The sequence below is a fragment of the Cynoglossus semilaevis genome, chromosome 11 (assembly GCF_000523025.1).
Source record: "Cynoglossus semilaevis isolate Cse_v1.0 chromosome 11, Cse_v1.0, whole genome shotgun sequence".
NCBI lineage: Eukaryota > Metazoa > Chordata > Actinopteri > Pleuronectiformes > Cynoglossidae > Cynoglossus > Cynoglossus semilaevis.
The window spans coordinates 6,125,199-6,142,015 of NC_024317.1; the positions used below are offsets into that span (position 1 = coordinate 6,125,199).

General features: G+C 40.9%; 1 protein-coding gene across 2 annotated transcripts in view; it reads left to right on the top strand.

The window, feature by feature from the left end:
• Positions 1-14,616, top strand: part of quob (quattro b) — a 25,863-nt gene extending 11,247 nt beyond the window's left edge. Inside the window, exons 2-24 of one of the 2 annotated variants that reach the window (XM_008320241.2) lie at positions 1-12; positions 279-1,830; positions 3,565-3,756; positions 4,037-4,160; positions 4,827-4,920; positions 5,022-5,108; positions 5,218-5,334; positions 6,117-6,215; positions 6,307-6,455; positions 6,923-7,061; positions 7,208-7,330; positions 7,542-7,739; positions 7,839-8,782; positions 8,869-9,118; positions 10,022-10,111; positions 10,736-10,960; positions 11,232-11,402; positions 11,893-12,070; positions 12,169-12,285; positions 12,756-13,007; positions 13,097-13,347; positions 13,516-13,577; positions 14,170-14,616. The exon at positions 1-12 is cut by the window's left edge and continues 192 nt beyond it. In XM_008320241.2, coding sequence (XP_008318463.1) covers positions 1-12; positions 279-1,830; positions 3,565-3,756; positions 4,037-4,160; positions 4,827-4,920; positions 5,022-5,108; positions 5,218-5,334; positions 6,117-6,215; positions 6,307-6,455; positions 6,923-7,061; positions 7,208-7,330; positions 7,542-7,739; positions 7,839-8,782; positions 8,869-9,118; positions 10,022-10,111; positions 10,736-10,960; positions 11,232-11,402; positions 11,893-12,070; positions 12,169-12,285; positions 12,756-13,007; positions 13,097-13,347; positions 13,516-13,554 — 5,403 coding nt within the window. In that variant the 3' untranslated portion in view covers positions 13,555-13,577; positions 14,170-14,616. The remainder of the gene's footprint in view (positions 13-278; positions 1,831-3,564; positions 3,757-4,036; positions 4,161-4,826; positions 4,921-5,021; positions 5,109-5,217; positions 5,335-6,116; positions 6,216-6,306; positions 6,456-6,922; positions 7,062-7,207; positions 7,331-7,541; positions 7,740-7,838; positions 8,783-8,868; positions 9,119-10,021; positions 10,112-10,735; positions 10,961-11,231; positions 11,403-11,892; positions 12,071-12,168; positions 12,286-12,755; positions 13,008-13,096; positions 13,348-13,515; positions 13,578-14,169) is intronic. The other variant, XM_008320242.2, reaches the window with a different exon arrangement.
• The last annotated feature ends 2,201 nt before the right edge of the window (positions 14,617-16,817 follow it).

The following is a 16,817-nucleotide window of genomic DNA, read 5'->3' on the forward strand; positions in this document are numbered from 1 at the left end:
CAGGCCGCATGTGTAAGGACCTTAACTTTGACTTTGGGTTTAGAACGTAACGTTTGTTTTCATGTATGTCTCAAGTTTTTTGGGAGGTGTTCATGACTCTTTCAGCATGAATTCAGATTGTTCGGAGTGTTTTAATTGAATTCATATTCCAACAAAATTCCAACTGCACTGAACATTTTTTGGGGTAATATTTTGTCAAACGAGGTTAAACAACAGAATCATGGAGTAAACAATGAATGAGAAAACTCTAACAATTCCTGATATTTATTTTACTCCAGGCTGGATATTCTGATGTGGTGTTCCGCTGTGAAGGCTGGCCGCTCTGCCTCCATGACAAAACTGTCATCCAGTTAGCGCCTGTGAACCCTCTGCTCCTCCGTCCCGGAGACTTCTACCTCCAGGTAGAACCCTTTGGAGACCAAGCAGCACGAATCGTCCTCAAAAGTCTGTTGGAAGAAGGTTGTCGAGAAGTGGAGGAAACCCCCCTGCTGGAGACTTCTTATCCCTGCATCTTCACTGAAGACTGGCTGCAGGAAATAAATGAAGGGCGCCATGGAACTCCTCTCTCTCGTTGTTTGCTTTGCACGGATCAGGGAGTAATCAAATTACCCTGGGCCAAAATAGCTGTACCAGAGTTTTTAGACAAACCTAAAATCATGCCTACGTATCAGGAATCTCCTCCGGAGCCAAAGTCAAACCCAGTGCTTACGCATTACAACTCCTCAACCCTTCCAGTGGAAGCCTTGGTTCTTCATAAAAAAGACAGGATGTCAGCATCTCTGAGACCTGCAGACAATTCCTCCAAACTTGTCAAAATGACCAGGCGGGAACAACAAATGCCCCGGTCCTGTTCCAAACCTTCAGTCAAACCCGTGGGTATGGTTTCCCCAAACACCTGGGACAATCGGAACTACGGAGAAATTGAAGGCGATTACGTTGATCTGCTGGACTTTCCTCAGGAAACAGTGACTGTGGAGAAGCAGAGAGGCAGCCTTTCATATCCAGCTCAATTTGCTGTGTTCAAACCTGTGAGACCACCTCCTCCAATACCACTTGGACATGGTGTTTCTTGTAGACATGCACTTCAGTACATGGAGGAGCCCTGTAAACCCTGCAACCTAAACAAGCCGGGTCAGGAGATAACTGATCAAGACTTAAAGTGTCGGTACAGAGAGTCTTACCTAGCAGCACTGAGAAACCCAGTCCCCTTCGAGAAAGGGACCAGAGACCTCCTATCTGCTCTGGAGGAGACGGGCATATGTGCAGAGGCAGAGTTAAGGTCCAAGGACACATTTGAAGCTCCAATGGACGAACTGGGGAGCATTTATAACCACTCCAAAGAGGCCGTGATCCGTGATAAACTCTGTCACTACAAACCGTGCGGTGAACCAAAATCAGAACCTTCTCTATCTCACCTCAAAGACCCTCCTACAAACTCAGAAGTCGAAAACCTCATGAAGGAGTCGCCCACAATTTTGAAATCAACTCCAGGTTTAAGCCAGAGTCAAAGAATTCAGACCAAACTTGTTTCACAACAATTAGGACACAATTCTGGCATGCACGCAGGACCAGAGGTCACCACGGAGGACCCCGACGGAAACACGAGCCCACAGCTGAAGTCAGAGGTTGTAAAACCATCAGGGAAACACAAAGTTAAGCTGAGGTCTTTGTCCACGGTGTCGGAGACGTCCAAAGGGAGTCCAGTTCTCTATAAACTCAACAACAGGAGTCAAAGTGATATTTGCCCTCAGGCGATCTCCAGCGTTATCAGAGGAGTTGAACTGTTGGATTCAAAGCTGGAAAGAGCAGCTGCAAAGTGTCCGAAAAAAGGTAAATACAACTCATGTGTGAAGTGATAGTGAATCAGGCAGCGCTGGCACCCTGAGGCTGTGACCATCTGACTCGATGTGGTCGCGGCCTGCTGCTCTCCGCTGCATGTTTACACAACTCCTCTCTGTCTTGTTGCTTTGATGTGAAAAAAGCTCTAAATCCTCTTTTAAAGAAAGACTCCCTAAGTGTCAGCTCTGACTTCTGATCTTCTCTGAGACTATTTTCATCTTCCAAATATTTCCTTTCCGTGCCCACACACACTGTTCGCACGTTGTTATCATTGCACACAAAGACCTTTATTATGTTGCTGAATGACAGAAGAGCCTCTGAACATCCACACAGAACAGCCCGCATCCAGTGAAACTCAACTCCGACTGTGTGTGCTCTGGCGAGTGCATTACACGGGGGTCACAGCTCAGAGGCACTCGTCAGAAGAAGGGTTCAAGGGTTAAAGGTCGGGACAGAGGATGATCTTCCTCGAGGGATCCACCCACTGCCGTCTGGGTCTTTTGGCAGAACGGCCGCATTCGCGTCATTCCCTCTACTGAGGGAGTAAACGGAAATGCACCCCAAGTGAAAGAGAGAACTTGAAAGACGTAGAGAAATCCTCTTATGTAGACAGACAGCTTCACATGCAAGAAGGAGGTTTCTGTGTCCCCTGCACCCGCTGGCATGCAACCTCATGCCCTCGGAGGTCCGTGATGAGATCTTGACAGGAGACATGCTTGTCATGGGCTATTAAAGTGGCTAAGAGAGAGAGAGCACAAGCGATGCTTTGTTGGCTCTACGGAGAGGCTAATTAGGACGTCCGTAATGAAAGCCAGGCGTAACAGCCAGGTCACCACAGGGTTTTGTTACAGAGTTGCTGTGTCCAATCTCTGAGCTCCGTCTACACACAGTTAATGTGTATGGTAAACATTAAATCCAAAGTAATGAAAGATTACTGCTAGTATAAAAGGCCACATGCCACTGGAGTGGGTATAAAATCTTAGCCTTAAGGCAATTCTTAGTGCTGTAATTTCTTAAATAAATAAAAAACGTTTAGTAATGAGATATTAATTTTATCACAAATGCACACAAACTAAAATCTGAACTTAGAGACCTACATTCTAATCATTTATAATAACAAAAAGTACTTTTTTGAATTTTGGAAAACACTTTTTTATCAGACAAAATGCATTGAAAAATATAGGCCACAGGTCAAAGGTCAGAGAAATGCAAGTGATTTCACTCATTCATTTCTTCTGAAAGCCTTTAAGAAAGACATTATACAGGCTGTGGTCACTGTTGTCAGACTTTCCTACATTCATGTTGAATGTTTGGCAGCTCATGACTATGAAGATAGAGGTTTGAGATTTCTACGGAATAAGGTCTGACATTTTCTCCCAAAAAATAATTCCTAGGAGAGGGCATTGTCCTTACAGTCATGGCTGCTGGTGTAGTACCACATCATTACACAGGGAGGCGTTTACTCTGTTTGGTGACTGCACTCTCACCAGTAAACACATTTTAAACGTGTTTTTGGTCTGTCTTGTTCAAGCCTAGATCCAAAGAACCTGACAGATGTAGGGTTTCTCTCTACATGATGACGTCAAAGAGAGATTTCTTTATTTAGAGGTTGACTGTTCAAAGACACTTTTCCACTGTGACTTTTAAATATGGAGTAAATATGTTTGTTGTTATTACACTTGTCAAGTAAACATATTTTCTGTGTGTGTGTGTGTGTCTGCTCAGACTCTCAGTCAAGTCAGAGTGAAACTTCCTCCACCACAGATGGAACTGAGTCCAGACTCCACAACTCAAAGATAGAAAAGCCATCCTCTCCACAAGCTCAGATTCCAGACTCCCCTCAGTCTCCACAAACACAAGGATCACATTTCAGAAACATCTGCTGCCTGCTTGACATGGGCATTATTTGTTTACCAGGTACTGACTTGAACTGTTTCACTCATACATTACACTTCAACACAACTTCAACATGCTGACGCCATAGTTGTGTGTTACAACTCGACTTTTAATTAAAAACTATTATAAATCATTTTGTTCCATACTTTAAACACAGCCCAAATTATATATTAAATTCTCATATAACTATTGTTTAATTTAGAAATGTGTTTTATATTCCTCTTAAGATTTGAATTGTAGGAAAAAAATGCTTCTCCATTGATAAGATGATTCACTTTCTTTTGTCTGTTTTGTTCCTCAGGCAGCAGGGACAGGACAGGCAGGGCAGTCGTTGAGGTTCACGGTGACCGCAGAGAGTGGACGCAGCCTCTAGTGTCAACTCAAACTGTTTGCGAGTTGCTGCTCTATTTACATTCAATACCGAGGTACTGAGAATTCATTATCTGTACGTCTATTTAAAAGAAAGAGCGAATGCCATGACTCAACCTTGCTATTGCTTGCAACTTCACATTTTGACCACTAGAGGGCATCATAGTATCACTCAATGTTTAGTTTCTCTGTCAACCATCATTCCTGAAGGTTTAATGTAGATTCAAATTTCACACATCAAATACAGTTTTATGAACACATTCTGCCTGGTTTAAAGTTCATTTCAGTTCAGCTGTCACACTGATAGATGGCGACGTTCTGCCCGTTTCACATTCAGACACAGACATTAAAACAATGCTAGTTGTTTACATGGGGAGTAATGGAGTCTGTGAAGCTCAAACAGACATCCTAACACATACCACAGCTCTCACCGTCCCCTGGTAAAAGTCAGATCCAGTTGGTCTTTAGTCAGGCTGACTGCCAACGGTCTGGCACGCAAAGCCTCGCTAGGATTAGCAGCCAAGTCTAAGATAGGTACAAACAGCTGTAACTCAGGATGGAGGTGTTAAGAGGAGGGTGGATGTGCTGAAGATGTGAGAAAATGGAGGTTGCGATCATGTAAAGACGGAGGGATTAAAAGTATATATGGATTTAAAAGGGTCTTAGAATGACATCAAAAAAGAGACCCGGTGTTGATTAACGTGAGCCATTGTGTTTTATAGGAAAGATGTACAGGAACTGGGAATGACTTTAGTCATCAATGCCAGGAAGAAGGCCCCCCCACTCCTCTTCTACAGAGCTCTGCTGATGGCCCAGGTTAAAACACTCACACTCAAACACTGTATCTGTATAAAAAGTGTTGACCAAAGCTAAACCTCTAATTTTATTATAATTATTTTTATTTTTATTACTTGCAGGAACAAGCTCTTCATGCAGTGCACAGTATCACGATCCTGATAGATAAAGACACAAGTCCACGCCCTGAAAAACAATCTGGACTGCAGGTGGGACACTGAGTCGGTCTTTAAACCTTCGTCCCATTTACTTTTGACACCAGAGATGAGTGTTACTGTTTGTTTTCTCTCACAAACAAACGGTTTCTTTAAATGGAAGATGGACGTGGTGACTTCTATGAAAGCCCTGAACAAGACGGTTGAAGCCTCTCAGCTGACACCAGAACTGGGAGGCACCTTCTCGTACAGCCACGCTGACTGGGTGCAGTTTCATCAGGTATTGCTGCGTCTGCACTGCGCTCACACATACCACAGTCACTGAATGATTTGTGGTCGGCACTAAAACAAACCAGCATTCTTCATCTCTGTTGCTGTTTAATGTCTAATGTAAATCTGGAGTTGGAGAGGAGAGATCATGTACAGATGGGTACTGAGTACTGAATATATATATATATATATGTGTGTGTGTGTGTGTGTGTGTGTGTGTGTGTGTGTGTGTATAAACTTTCAGCAAAAGAAAGTAAATGACGTGTAAAGGTTCTGTTCTGAAGCCTGTCAACAGTCAAAGGTTAATACTGACCCTAATACTGTACCAGTCAATACTGAATGACTAGTGGCTAGTCATTCAGTATTGACTAATACTAGTATTAGGCTTTGTATTAGTCACTAGCCTAATACTTTGATGAGATTTATCATGGTCTCTTAGGTTGCTTGTGAAAACGCTGTTTGGTCACTAGATGTCACTAGTACCTACACTTCAGATTCAGGCAGGTTTAGCCGTTTAGCGGTTGACCTGAACCCTGAGGGTTGTGGGTTTGAATCCAGACTTAAAAAGGTTTTACACCAAACCCAGCTCTTTAGCAAGAAGAACTGCATTTATCGACATTATATACTTATACAAACACAATGAAATTAGCCCCCTGCATTTAAAACATCTACCCATTACTGGGCAGCAGTGATAACTTAAAGCACCCGCAGGGGGCAGTCCTCAGCAGTCATAGATAAACTGTATCTATTCATACATTTATAGATGTATAAATTAATTATTATTAATTCCAGAAACTGGTGTCCTTCATGGGCGACTTGCAAGAAGCAGACAACTTACTGCAAAAGGCCATCAAGAAAGTGGAGGGCAGCACAAAGACAGACAGCGCCCAGGTAACTTTCATTTCTACCACTCATGATGCCCTGCAGTTACTTCTTATCATTCTTATCATACATTAAATGTTCGACTCGGCTCCTGTTACAGGACGTGCAGCAGTGCATTGAGGAGCAGAGAGCTTCTATGAAAGAGGTTCTGGAGGACACTCGACTGGTCAGTCTGCAAAGAGAAGGAGGAGCAGCACTGGCCAGGATGAGGAGAGAAGAGTTCAGATTTCCTCAGTCTGAAGATTACAGGTGTCAGAAACAACTGAAATGAATGAATTTATGTCGATATACATGTCTGGTGACAATAGAACTCAGCACAGGTGTTAGCTTTTGTTTTATTTCTAAATTAGATCCCAGGCGTGACATAATATCTGCAACATCTGTTCACACATCTGAACCAGAATTCACAAAAATAAACCCAGTATAAGTATATGGAGAGAGACAGTTATCATGACAGTTTAAATTAATTATATTGTAAGACATTTTGATTACAGGCTGCCGTTAATAATTATTTAATTATTAATATTTAAATAATAATAATAATAATCATTTTAATAACTTATTTTAACTTAAACTTAACATAATAACTAAAAGGCCTCTAATTGATGTCTCCAATCAACAATGTGCATAGGATTAAAATTACAATGTGTCAAGTTAGTTGGTTACATATCTGTTTTTTGACTTCATCTTCATGTGTTTCTGTCCCCCCCCTGCAGAGATGGTCTGGAGTCAGTAACCAGTCTGTACAACCAGGTGGAGGAGAAGCTCCACATGCTGGTGATGAGATCCAACGAGTCACTGCAGAGTCTTGAATTTCTCTTCAGTCTCAGAGAGACGGAGGCCAAAATCAGCACGGTACGACTTTCTCCAATCCGTATCTATCAACCTAACCATATCAAAATGACTGATGTGGTGTTGAACGCAGCTAGAATGGAAATTGAGATTTGTCTTCTGTCCAAAAAAGGACACACTCACACATACAAAACTGCCTTCTTCTACAGGTTGGCGCATGGTTCACCGTGGAAGCTGAACAGAGCCTTTCAGACTCCTACACCTCAGAAGATGACCTGCTGACCTCTGCAGAGGCTATGAGTACATTTCAACAGTTTTTCTCCCAGTCCAAGGTAGAATTCCATTGCATTTAAACACAATTACCAAAAAACACATTTTTCCTAAGAAGTCCTTTGTTTTTCACACACACCAGCACATTTCTCTCCTTCTTCTTCTCCTTCTTCTTCTCTCAGAGCAAAAATATTTTAATGACTGACGTGATAACAGTACATGGTTGAATAATAAGCTGCAGAGTTTTACCTAACATGCAATTATTTATCCCAGGACAAACAGCAGTACGCCTTAACCCTGGTTACGGACGCGGAAAAGATCGTTGCCACCAGTGACTCCAGTCCTGCAACAGATGTTTTTCGTACAATGATCAGCACTTTTAAATCCAACGTGGAGGGTTTTATGCTGCGATTGGAAAAGAGGTTTAAGGAACTGGAACCCCTCATGCAGGTGCACAGTTTCTGTTCTCAGGTTTGTGTTTATTATGAATTTGTTACAAATAATTTATATGAAAAAAAATATTATTTTCATTTTCTATAAACAAAATTTGTCTCTTTTTTCATTATACAGGCATCTGCCTTGGCCCAAGAATGCAGGGAATTTTCGGAGCAAGTAGAGCGGGGGTGTTACTCAACTCAGACCCTTAGTACACTCGAGATGTATGAAAAAAGATTAGGTGGTGAATTCTCCACCCAGCATTTTCAAGCACAGAAAGTTAAGGCCTGCAGTGTGGGATCAGGGGCCTCCGGGCTTCTGAAGGTGTGGAATGCAGCCTGGGTCGAATGCCAAGAAGCTAGATTGTGGTTGGAGGAGACAAGGAGACAAAAGCAACAAGAAGTAGATAAAAACCAGCTTCAGCAGATCACAGATAAAAAACCCCCCGTGAAAGATGGGGGCTTGGATAGCAGGGAAAGAAGTGAGTCAGGAGTGGATCAGGTTGCTGTTACCGATCAACCAGCCTTTCCTGAGAAATTCAAAGAAAACCACGCATCAGGTCTCAAAACACAGCAAAAGAATGACGCAAATAGCAGAGAGAACAAAGCGCCCCGGGTGTTGATTTCCTCAGAATCAACGGCTCCAAATAAGGAAATCCGTCCTGTCTTTTCACAGAATGGCGACTGTCCAGCAGAGACCGCATGCAGGCCAAGGGAGCACCAAAGTGCAGCCGATCTAAGGGGTGCAGTGTGTGATGATTTTCACTCGCACAAAGGCTTGGGTCGATCTTTGAGCGAAGGCTCGTTTGTAAGATTGAACTTGATGAAACTTTCTGGCCTTTTACCTTTGAATATCAGGCACAAGTACTGTCAAGGCAGAACACAGCCGCTGGAGTGGAACCAGCAGCTCTTCATTTCCCACAACGAGAACATAAAATCAGGCAGGTTGAACTGGGAGTCAAGAGGTGACAGCGATGAGGCAGAGGTTGAAGCACTCGCGGCCTCCACCCAGAGCCTTAAAGATTTAAGGACCCAAGAAGCACTGCTGACAGCAGCAGAAAACAATAGCAGCAGTGTTCTGTAAGTAATGACAGTGAAGCTCAGTGATGTAATGTGCAGAGAAAAGTGAGATAAACACTGCTTTAAATTTCCTGTATGTGACTTAGGAAACTTGAAAAAATAATGGAGGAACTGCTGTCCACGGAGAGGGAGTATGTTAAAGCTCTGGGTTATGTCCGGGAGCACTACATCCCAGAGCTGGAGAGGGGCGACGTTCCCCAGGACCTCAGGGGCCAGAGGGGGAGCATCTTCGGCAACTTAGAGAAACTGCACGACTTCCACCAGCATCACTTCCTGTGCGAGTTAGAGAGCTGTGTGAATGAACCCTTCAGAGTGGGACGCTGCTTTTTACGACACGTGAGTGCAGTTATCAGCGCTTCCCTCTGTGAATCCCACCGTGATGCACTAAAACTTCAACATACTGTAACTGGAGTAACCACAGGTTAGCCAAGTGTTTCTCAATCATTTTCTGCCACGTCCCTGCCCCCCCCAGAGGACAGAAGTTTTTTAACCCCCTCTCACTACCGCCCGAAATTAAAATACTATAAAGTTTACTATAAATTCTTTTTCTGCAGAAACCACAGTATGGGTTGCTGGCACCAGCATCCTGCATACGATCTCCTGATGATCAAATTAGATTATTAAAACAAGCTGCTCTGCTGCCATCTAGTGACTGGAGGTATCGTTCAAGCATGAATATTGAAAATATACTGAACGTCCCGTGACATCTCTCCGTGCCCCAGAGGGGCTATTTAGGCTATTTAGCACTTAGCACTTATATTAAGCACTGGGTTAGCATAAAGATAGGAAATAACTAGAGTTTAGTGTATTTCAGGTAAAGCTGATTTGCCAATACATAGTATAGAAAAGTGATCAGAATGTCACCTCAACGTGTCAAGTCAAACAGAGAAGAACTAAAAATCTCCTCAATATTTCCTCAAGAATTCAAGAATCCAAAGTGCATCTTGGGCCACACGGTGTGGTAGGTGCTGCTGGTTCAATTCTCAGCCTTTCTATACAGATTTAGCCAGTACTCCCAAGCCAGTACGCTTTTTTTCTGATTTCCTCCCACAGCAGTTGGTAAAAAAAATTCTCTCAGATGTTGATTCTCCTGTTTTTAAATGGAGGCAGAGGCTTTTCTGTTTTAGCTTTACAGCAGGAACCATTTTATTTCAACCCTTTAATTAATACGTCCTTCATTTAACTGTGATTCCACAACAAAAATGTAATAATGATGTGCATTTATTTATCTTATTCCAGAGAGAAAGATTTGCTTTGTATGCCCTGTACAGCAAGAATAAACCACAGTCTGACCGCCTGCTCATCAGTCACGGACAAACTTTCTTCAAGGTAAACACCACAGCCTGCCTCTGCTGCTTATCGCTCTACCTTTGAGCCACAGACCCAGCCACTATCTCTGTGAGGACATGAATCCGGAACTGTTATTTTCAACCATGTGGAATAGTACTGGAAAAAGCCCCAGAGGAACAAAACAACATTACAATTATTTTCAAAGCTGGTTTCAGACACATTAGGTTAGCTGATGTCAGCTATCATGTTCCTAATGGTATAATAGCTCGGCTCCAGGCTTTTCTTCCTGGAAACTTCTTATCAGGCTTTTGTTGTAGTTTGCGGTCAATCTTGGCTTTATCCTTAGCTAATGTAGCATTTTAATCAACTAAACAGAAACATTTGCTGTTTAAGAACCTTTATATTACTTTTTTATTACCGTATTTTCCGGATTATAAGTCGCATTTTTTGTCATCCTTTGGCTGGGTTTGTGACTTAAATACTCAAGTGCAACATATATATTAAAATATATAATTTCACACGTTTGTTATTTTCACATTGACAGCCACTAGAGGGCACTGGTGTGACTTATGCTGCAGAGCGACTTGAAAAATGTGCCAGAAAATATGGTATTTATTTCCCTCTCTTTATACGGCTCTCTTCTTTGTTGTGACCCCAAAACAGAAAAAACAGCTCAGGCTGAGAGACAGAATGGACCTGTGGTCGTACCTGCTGAAACCCATACAGCGCATCAGTAAGTACAGTCTGCTGCTGCAGGACATGATGAGAGAGTGTGGTCCAGCACAGAGCAGGGAGATGGCTGAGGTCAAAGCTGCCCTGGAGGTCATCCACTTTCAACTACGCCATGGCAACAATCTGCTGGCCATGGACGCCATCCACAACTGTGACGTAGGTTTCGTGTTATTTTGGATACTCTAACATTGATCATGACTCATTGAAGGAGGACATACATATGGTAGATGATAAGCTAAATGATATAAAAATAAATCGAGAAAAAGTATAATCTTACTTTTCATAAGCTTGGAAGAAAGTTCCAGACCACTGTTATCTGAGATGGATTTGGGGTTTTTGGCTGGTGCTGTGATTTACAGTACAACCTCCTCCACAGGCACCAGAGAAAACCTGACAACCCGTGTGTTTTTCTCTTTGTCTGCTACAGGTTAATCTTAAGGAGCAGGGTCAGCTGATACGGCAGGATGAGTTCCTCGTAACGTTTAGAAAGAAAAAGTGTTTTCGCCACATCTTCCTTTTCCAGGAACTCATTCTATTTAGCAAGACTCGAAAGACGGATGTAGGAAATGACACCTATGTCTACAAACAGTCGTTTAAGGTACACATACAGTAGTCTCTCTCTCTGTCTCACACACACTGGTCAAACCAAAACATCACACTTGTATGATCAGAAAATAATTCAAAAAATAAATAAATAAAACAGTGAAAATAAATGTAACTTGCTTCAAAAAGCAAAGTTATGTATTTATATATATATTTATCCTTAAAACTGTATAAATAATTGAATTTGCTGATGTTTAAAGTACCATATAACCAAATATGTGGATAAACAGAGAATATAATATAATGATGATGATGATATAACTAATTTAGTTCAGTGGCTCTTTGGCCCAGAGGCAATGTCTCTGTCATGGGTGTGGAACCCCACGGTTCACCTCCTGAGCAAGAGTTGAGAAATTTTCAAATCATCCGTCCTCATGCTACAATCACAATCATCTATTTATTTATTTAAGTTAAACATTATTTTGAAATGTTTTCAGTGTGGCTAAAACTTTAATTTTAAATCATTCCTCTGTGTTTGTCTGCAGTCATCAGACATAGGTCTGACCCAGAACAGTGGTGACAGTGGCCTGTGTTTTGAGATCTGGTTCAGGAAAAGGAAATCCCAGGACACCTACGTTCTCCAAGCCGTGAGCCGTGAGGTTAAGGAGACCTGGACCAAGGACATTGAGCGGATCCTCTGGGAGCAGGCGATACACAACAGAGGTGAGTCCAGTCCCAGTGGCATCAGCACAGCATTATTGTCATTTGGTTTGAATCTATATTTTTAAACACATTCAACACACATTTCAACATGTTTCTAGAGATTCGCATGCAGGAGAGGGTGTTCATGGGTATTGGTAACAAGCCTTTTATGGACATCCAGCCCAGTGAGGCAGCCATCAGTGACAGAGCCGTCAACTATGTGCTGATAGGAAGAGGTAAATAAGTCCAATTTAAACACATTCATACTATGTAATTGAAGTCTTAAGGTATTTTAATCAGGGATGTCCGATATTAGCTTGTGCCGATATCCAATATACCGATATTGTCCAAACACTCAATTACTGATCAACCAATGCCAATATAGGCCTGGTAATATTTATCTGTACAAACCACTCTACGAGTATGAGATGAATTAAATGAGCTGTAATGCTGCCATCTAGTGACTTTCACTTTAATATACAGCTATTTCTCCCCAAAACAATTTTTAGGGCACACACATCATCTGGCGAAACGCAAGCATTGCGTTATCAGGTTTTCATTATCGTAGGAAAAAATGATAATGGTTCTTACAGATATTACATAAATATGCTAATATCAGTCAGTCGATATTATCACACAACCATAATTTTAATATTTTTTTGTTACGTTTATGTTGATAAAACGTATTCATGCTCTGTCTCTGCAGAAAACAAAGCACTTTCTCTAGGAGGATCATATGTGGAGAATAACGGGAAGTCAGGGGGGCGTCCAAAATCTCTTGGTTCAGGAAGCAGCTCAGCTTCATCCTCTTCCTCTGGAGGAAGTGCAGTGACCCCTATGGGCTACAGGTGTGGACCAAAGCACAGGGTAAACATAGGGGTGCTTGCTGGTTACGTGTCGCCCCCTGGAGCTCTGGAAGACGATCTGGACCAGGAGAGTGGGAGTCAGAACTTAATATGTGAGTAAAACCCAACTTTAAAGCTATGGGTTATAAATATGAGGTGTTGTTTTTTAAATGACCGTCTCTTTGTCTTTGTCTGTGTCCAGTGGACAGCTCTGAGTCGTCGGGCGAGAGTGTAAGTGGCTTCAGCAGCTGCAGTCACGGCTACCACTCTGCCGTCCCAGGGGAGGTGGAGGACACCTCCTCTGTGTGCTCCTCCATAATCACCGTGAAAGAGGCACGACAAGCTCCTCCAGATTCACACGAACCAAATGCTCCCGCAGCTTCTCCAGATAACGCACCATCGCGAGGGCAAACTAACCCTGAGAACGAGAGCAAGAATCTCCCCTGCAGCAAGGTGCACCTTAAATCTGCTAAAGAAGTAGCATGTAGTTAAAGGTTGAAAGATAGACTGTTGATATACGTATTTCGTTTTGATTTTTCTTGTCACATAGGAGTTCTTTGTCACAGTTATCAATCATCTACTTTATATATTAAATTGTTAATTTTTAAATAAATCTTTCAGGTTCAGAACACGAGTGTCGGAAAATCTACGGAGGTTTGAGAGAGAGAGAAAAATGGTACACGGTGAGTACGGTGCAGTCTTATTCCATCAGTGTTTTCCTTATCTCGTTCAAGTGTTTTCATTTGTGTACTTGCCAATACCAAGTACTGAAATGGTACTGGTAATGGGTTGCCATCCAGGTGTGAGCAGCAGCAACAAACAGGAAAATTCTTGTATTATCTTGTCATTAACAGAAGATAATTATATTATATAACAATATTGTTATATTGTAAGATAACAGATTTGAATAAAATGAAAATAAATTTGGATAGAAATAACATATTTGACACTGCTAACGGAACAGAAAGTGAGCAGAGCTTTTATGATGTCATCAGTGAATTAATCCCTGTGGCGAATCTTCAAATTATCTTTTGTACCTGAGGTTTAAATGCCTCCAAACTAATGACATTGTTGCAATACTAAGTATTTATATTGAGAAGTCACTGGATTGGTACATATGTTTGATATGTTGCAAGTACAATTCTGACTGGTATCAGAATCAGTGGATCCCTGATACAATCCCACCAATTTACAGTATTTTTATTAATTTACTTGTTAGTTATTTTCTATAATCAGCTGTTTAATGATGTTTAATTTTGAATTTGTTTTTGGCAGATCTTGAAGGTGATCAAGGCGACCAGGTGAACATCAGCCATTCCTTCTGTTTGTACAGTCTTTGACACATTTCTATTCTGTAAATACTTTTTTAATACTGCCTCTCACTGGTCTGTAAATGTACTCTTCCATGAAAACATTCTTGTCTGACAGGACATTGCTCAACAGACTTCAAGCCTTTCATTCAAAAGTTCATTCATATCTAACCATTATGTCCGAGCCTGTCTGAATCATAACCTTATGCCAGATTGTACTGAAGTTTAAATCAGTTTGATTGATTATTCTTAAATATGAGTTGAGGTAGTTTTTTTGTTACTTTGTGTTCTGTACAGTTCTGTCGTAACAATTCTGTATAAACTTGTGTTACCGCTTTGAAGTAATTGAACCATGTAACCGGTGTCTGGTTATTGTTTTTTCAGTCATCTTCATTAAAGATAAATAACAGCACTTACAGAGAGAAGGGGGATTCTAATTTGCAATACTACTGAGAAATAGTCCCACAATGTACGTGTTCTTTGCTTCTTCAGAAATGCTTATTACCCTACGGTTAAGTTTTGTCATCTAATCATCTGAATGTGCACTTGAGTCAATCACGCTATTGCTCTGATGCAACAATCGTGCAGTGAATCATGGCAAAGTTGAACTGTGGAAACTTTTAGTTTATAAGTCTATACTAGTCAAGATAAAAACAAATGAAGAACAAAGAACGGCAACAATATTGTTTCATTTAAAGAATACATTTGTAAAACGTTCAAAACTTTTTTCCACAACATATTCTTTCTAATGGTCATAGACATATTTGAACCAGGGTTTTAATCACAGCAAGAGCGGCTCAGGCTAAGGCTACCCTGGTCTGGCTAATACAAGCCTCAGTCAAGTTTTCAAGTTTTCGGCTAATACAAGCCTCAGTCAAGAAGTTCTGAGACAGGTTTTTTCAGGTTTTCAAATTTTTCAGATTTTAATAACCAAAACACCAGCCAAAAACTGCATAATGAAGCAGAAAAAAACACATGTATAAGTTGCTTCAGAGTATAAGTCGCACCAATGCCCGCTAGCTGCTGTCAGTGTGAATACAACAAACATGTATATTTTCAGTGTTACAGGAGTAGCAGATACTGGTACACAAGTCCAGAGTGCCCTCTCAGTCAGTGTGAAAATAACAAACGTGAAATTATATATTTTAATATATAAGTCGCAGCTGAGTAAAGTCGCAAACCCAGCCAAAGGATAAAAAAAAAGTGCAACATTTAGTACAGAATATATGGGACATTTTTATCGCTCGTTAACGCTTTGGCTCCACAGTAGCATGATCCTATTTACTTTTAGAAAAAAATAAAAAATAAAAACATAAATAAATTGAAAGGAACAGGAATTCAACCCTAGTACGAGGTGAAGGAGTACCTCGTAGGTGACCTGGTGCAGAAGACATTTCCCAGAAAATAAAGATGTGTTTAGACCTAAATGAATTTTCTTTTCTTTTTTATTTGTCCTAGGACAGTTTGATTGGAGTTACGGTGCATAAGACTGAGAGCACAGACTTTACAGGTCTGACAGGTACAGACTCAGAGATACAGTCGTGGGGGTTAACAAGGAAAATATTTGAAAAGTTAGCAAAAGAAATACCAAAACACAAAAGAAAGACTCCTCCAGCTGTGAGTCCTTCAGTTTTATTCCCTATAGCATTAACTTTTAAAAATGTGTCTCACATTTTTGATGTTGGAGTTAGTTTGTCAACAACATGAATTATTTACCCAGTGACGTGAGTGAGACTATATCTATCTATCTATATATATATATATATATATAGTATAACCCTGTCAGAAATGTCTTGGCAGAGACACTCATTTCCACTCTCTGGGTTTGGCCTGAGCTCTGGCTCTCGTTTCACTTCTGTTATCCTGTAAACTCACTTTCCTGACATAAAGGCCAGTTCTGGAGCCAAGACTCATGTTTGTAGTTAAAAGTAATCTGCCCAGTGTGCAACCAACCACACAACTGCTTTGATCCTTCACCGTTTGAAAAAGTTTAAAATGTTTGTCTGGATGTTGTTTTCACAGGTTCTTGTTTCTGTGCACAGATCTCTTTGATTTGACAATCAAATATAATAAAAAAAAATGCATTATAAGATGCAGCGACTTGTGTGGTGGGCAGCACATCATGTGGAGTTTTTTTTTAATAAAGATTATTTTATTCTTTTTCAAACTTATCACAAACAGAAATAGTCTGGATCATTATTTCCTCATGAAATTTCAAATGTAAAAATGTCTGATATGAAGTTTTTTGCCGGTATCCAACATTGTCCAAAAATGTGCGATTCCGATATCTAACTGATACCAATATGGGCCTAATTATTGATCTGTACAAACCACTTCATGAGTGAGAGATTATTTAAATGAGCTGCAATGCTGCCATCTAGTGACTTTCACTTTAATATAAAGCCGTTTATTTCCAAAACTATTTTAGTCCACACATCATCAGACGAAACCCAGACATTGTGTAATCAGGTTTTCATTTTCGGAGGAAAAACCAATAACGATTCTTAGAAATAATTTGCTAATATCGAGCCAATATTATCGGTGAGCCGATATTATCGGACATCCCTAAAAATAAGCAAATAAGGAGAAGCTCATTGAGGATTCAGGGTTACA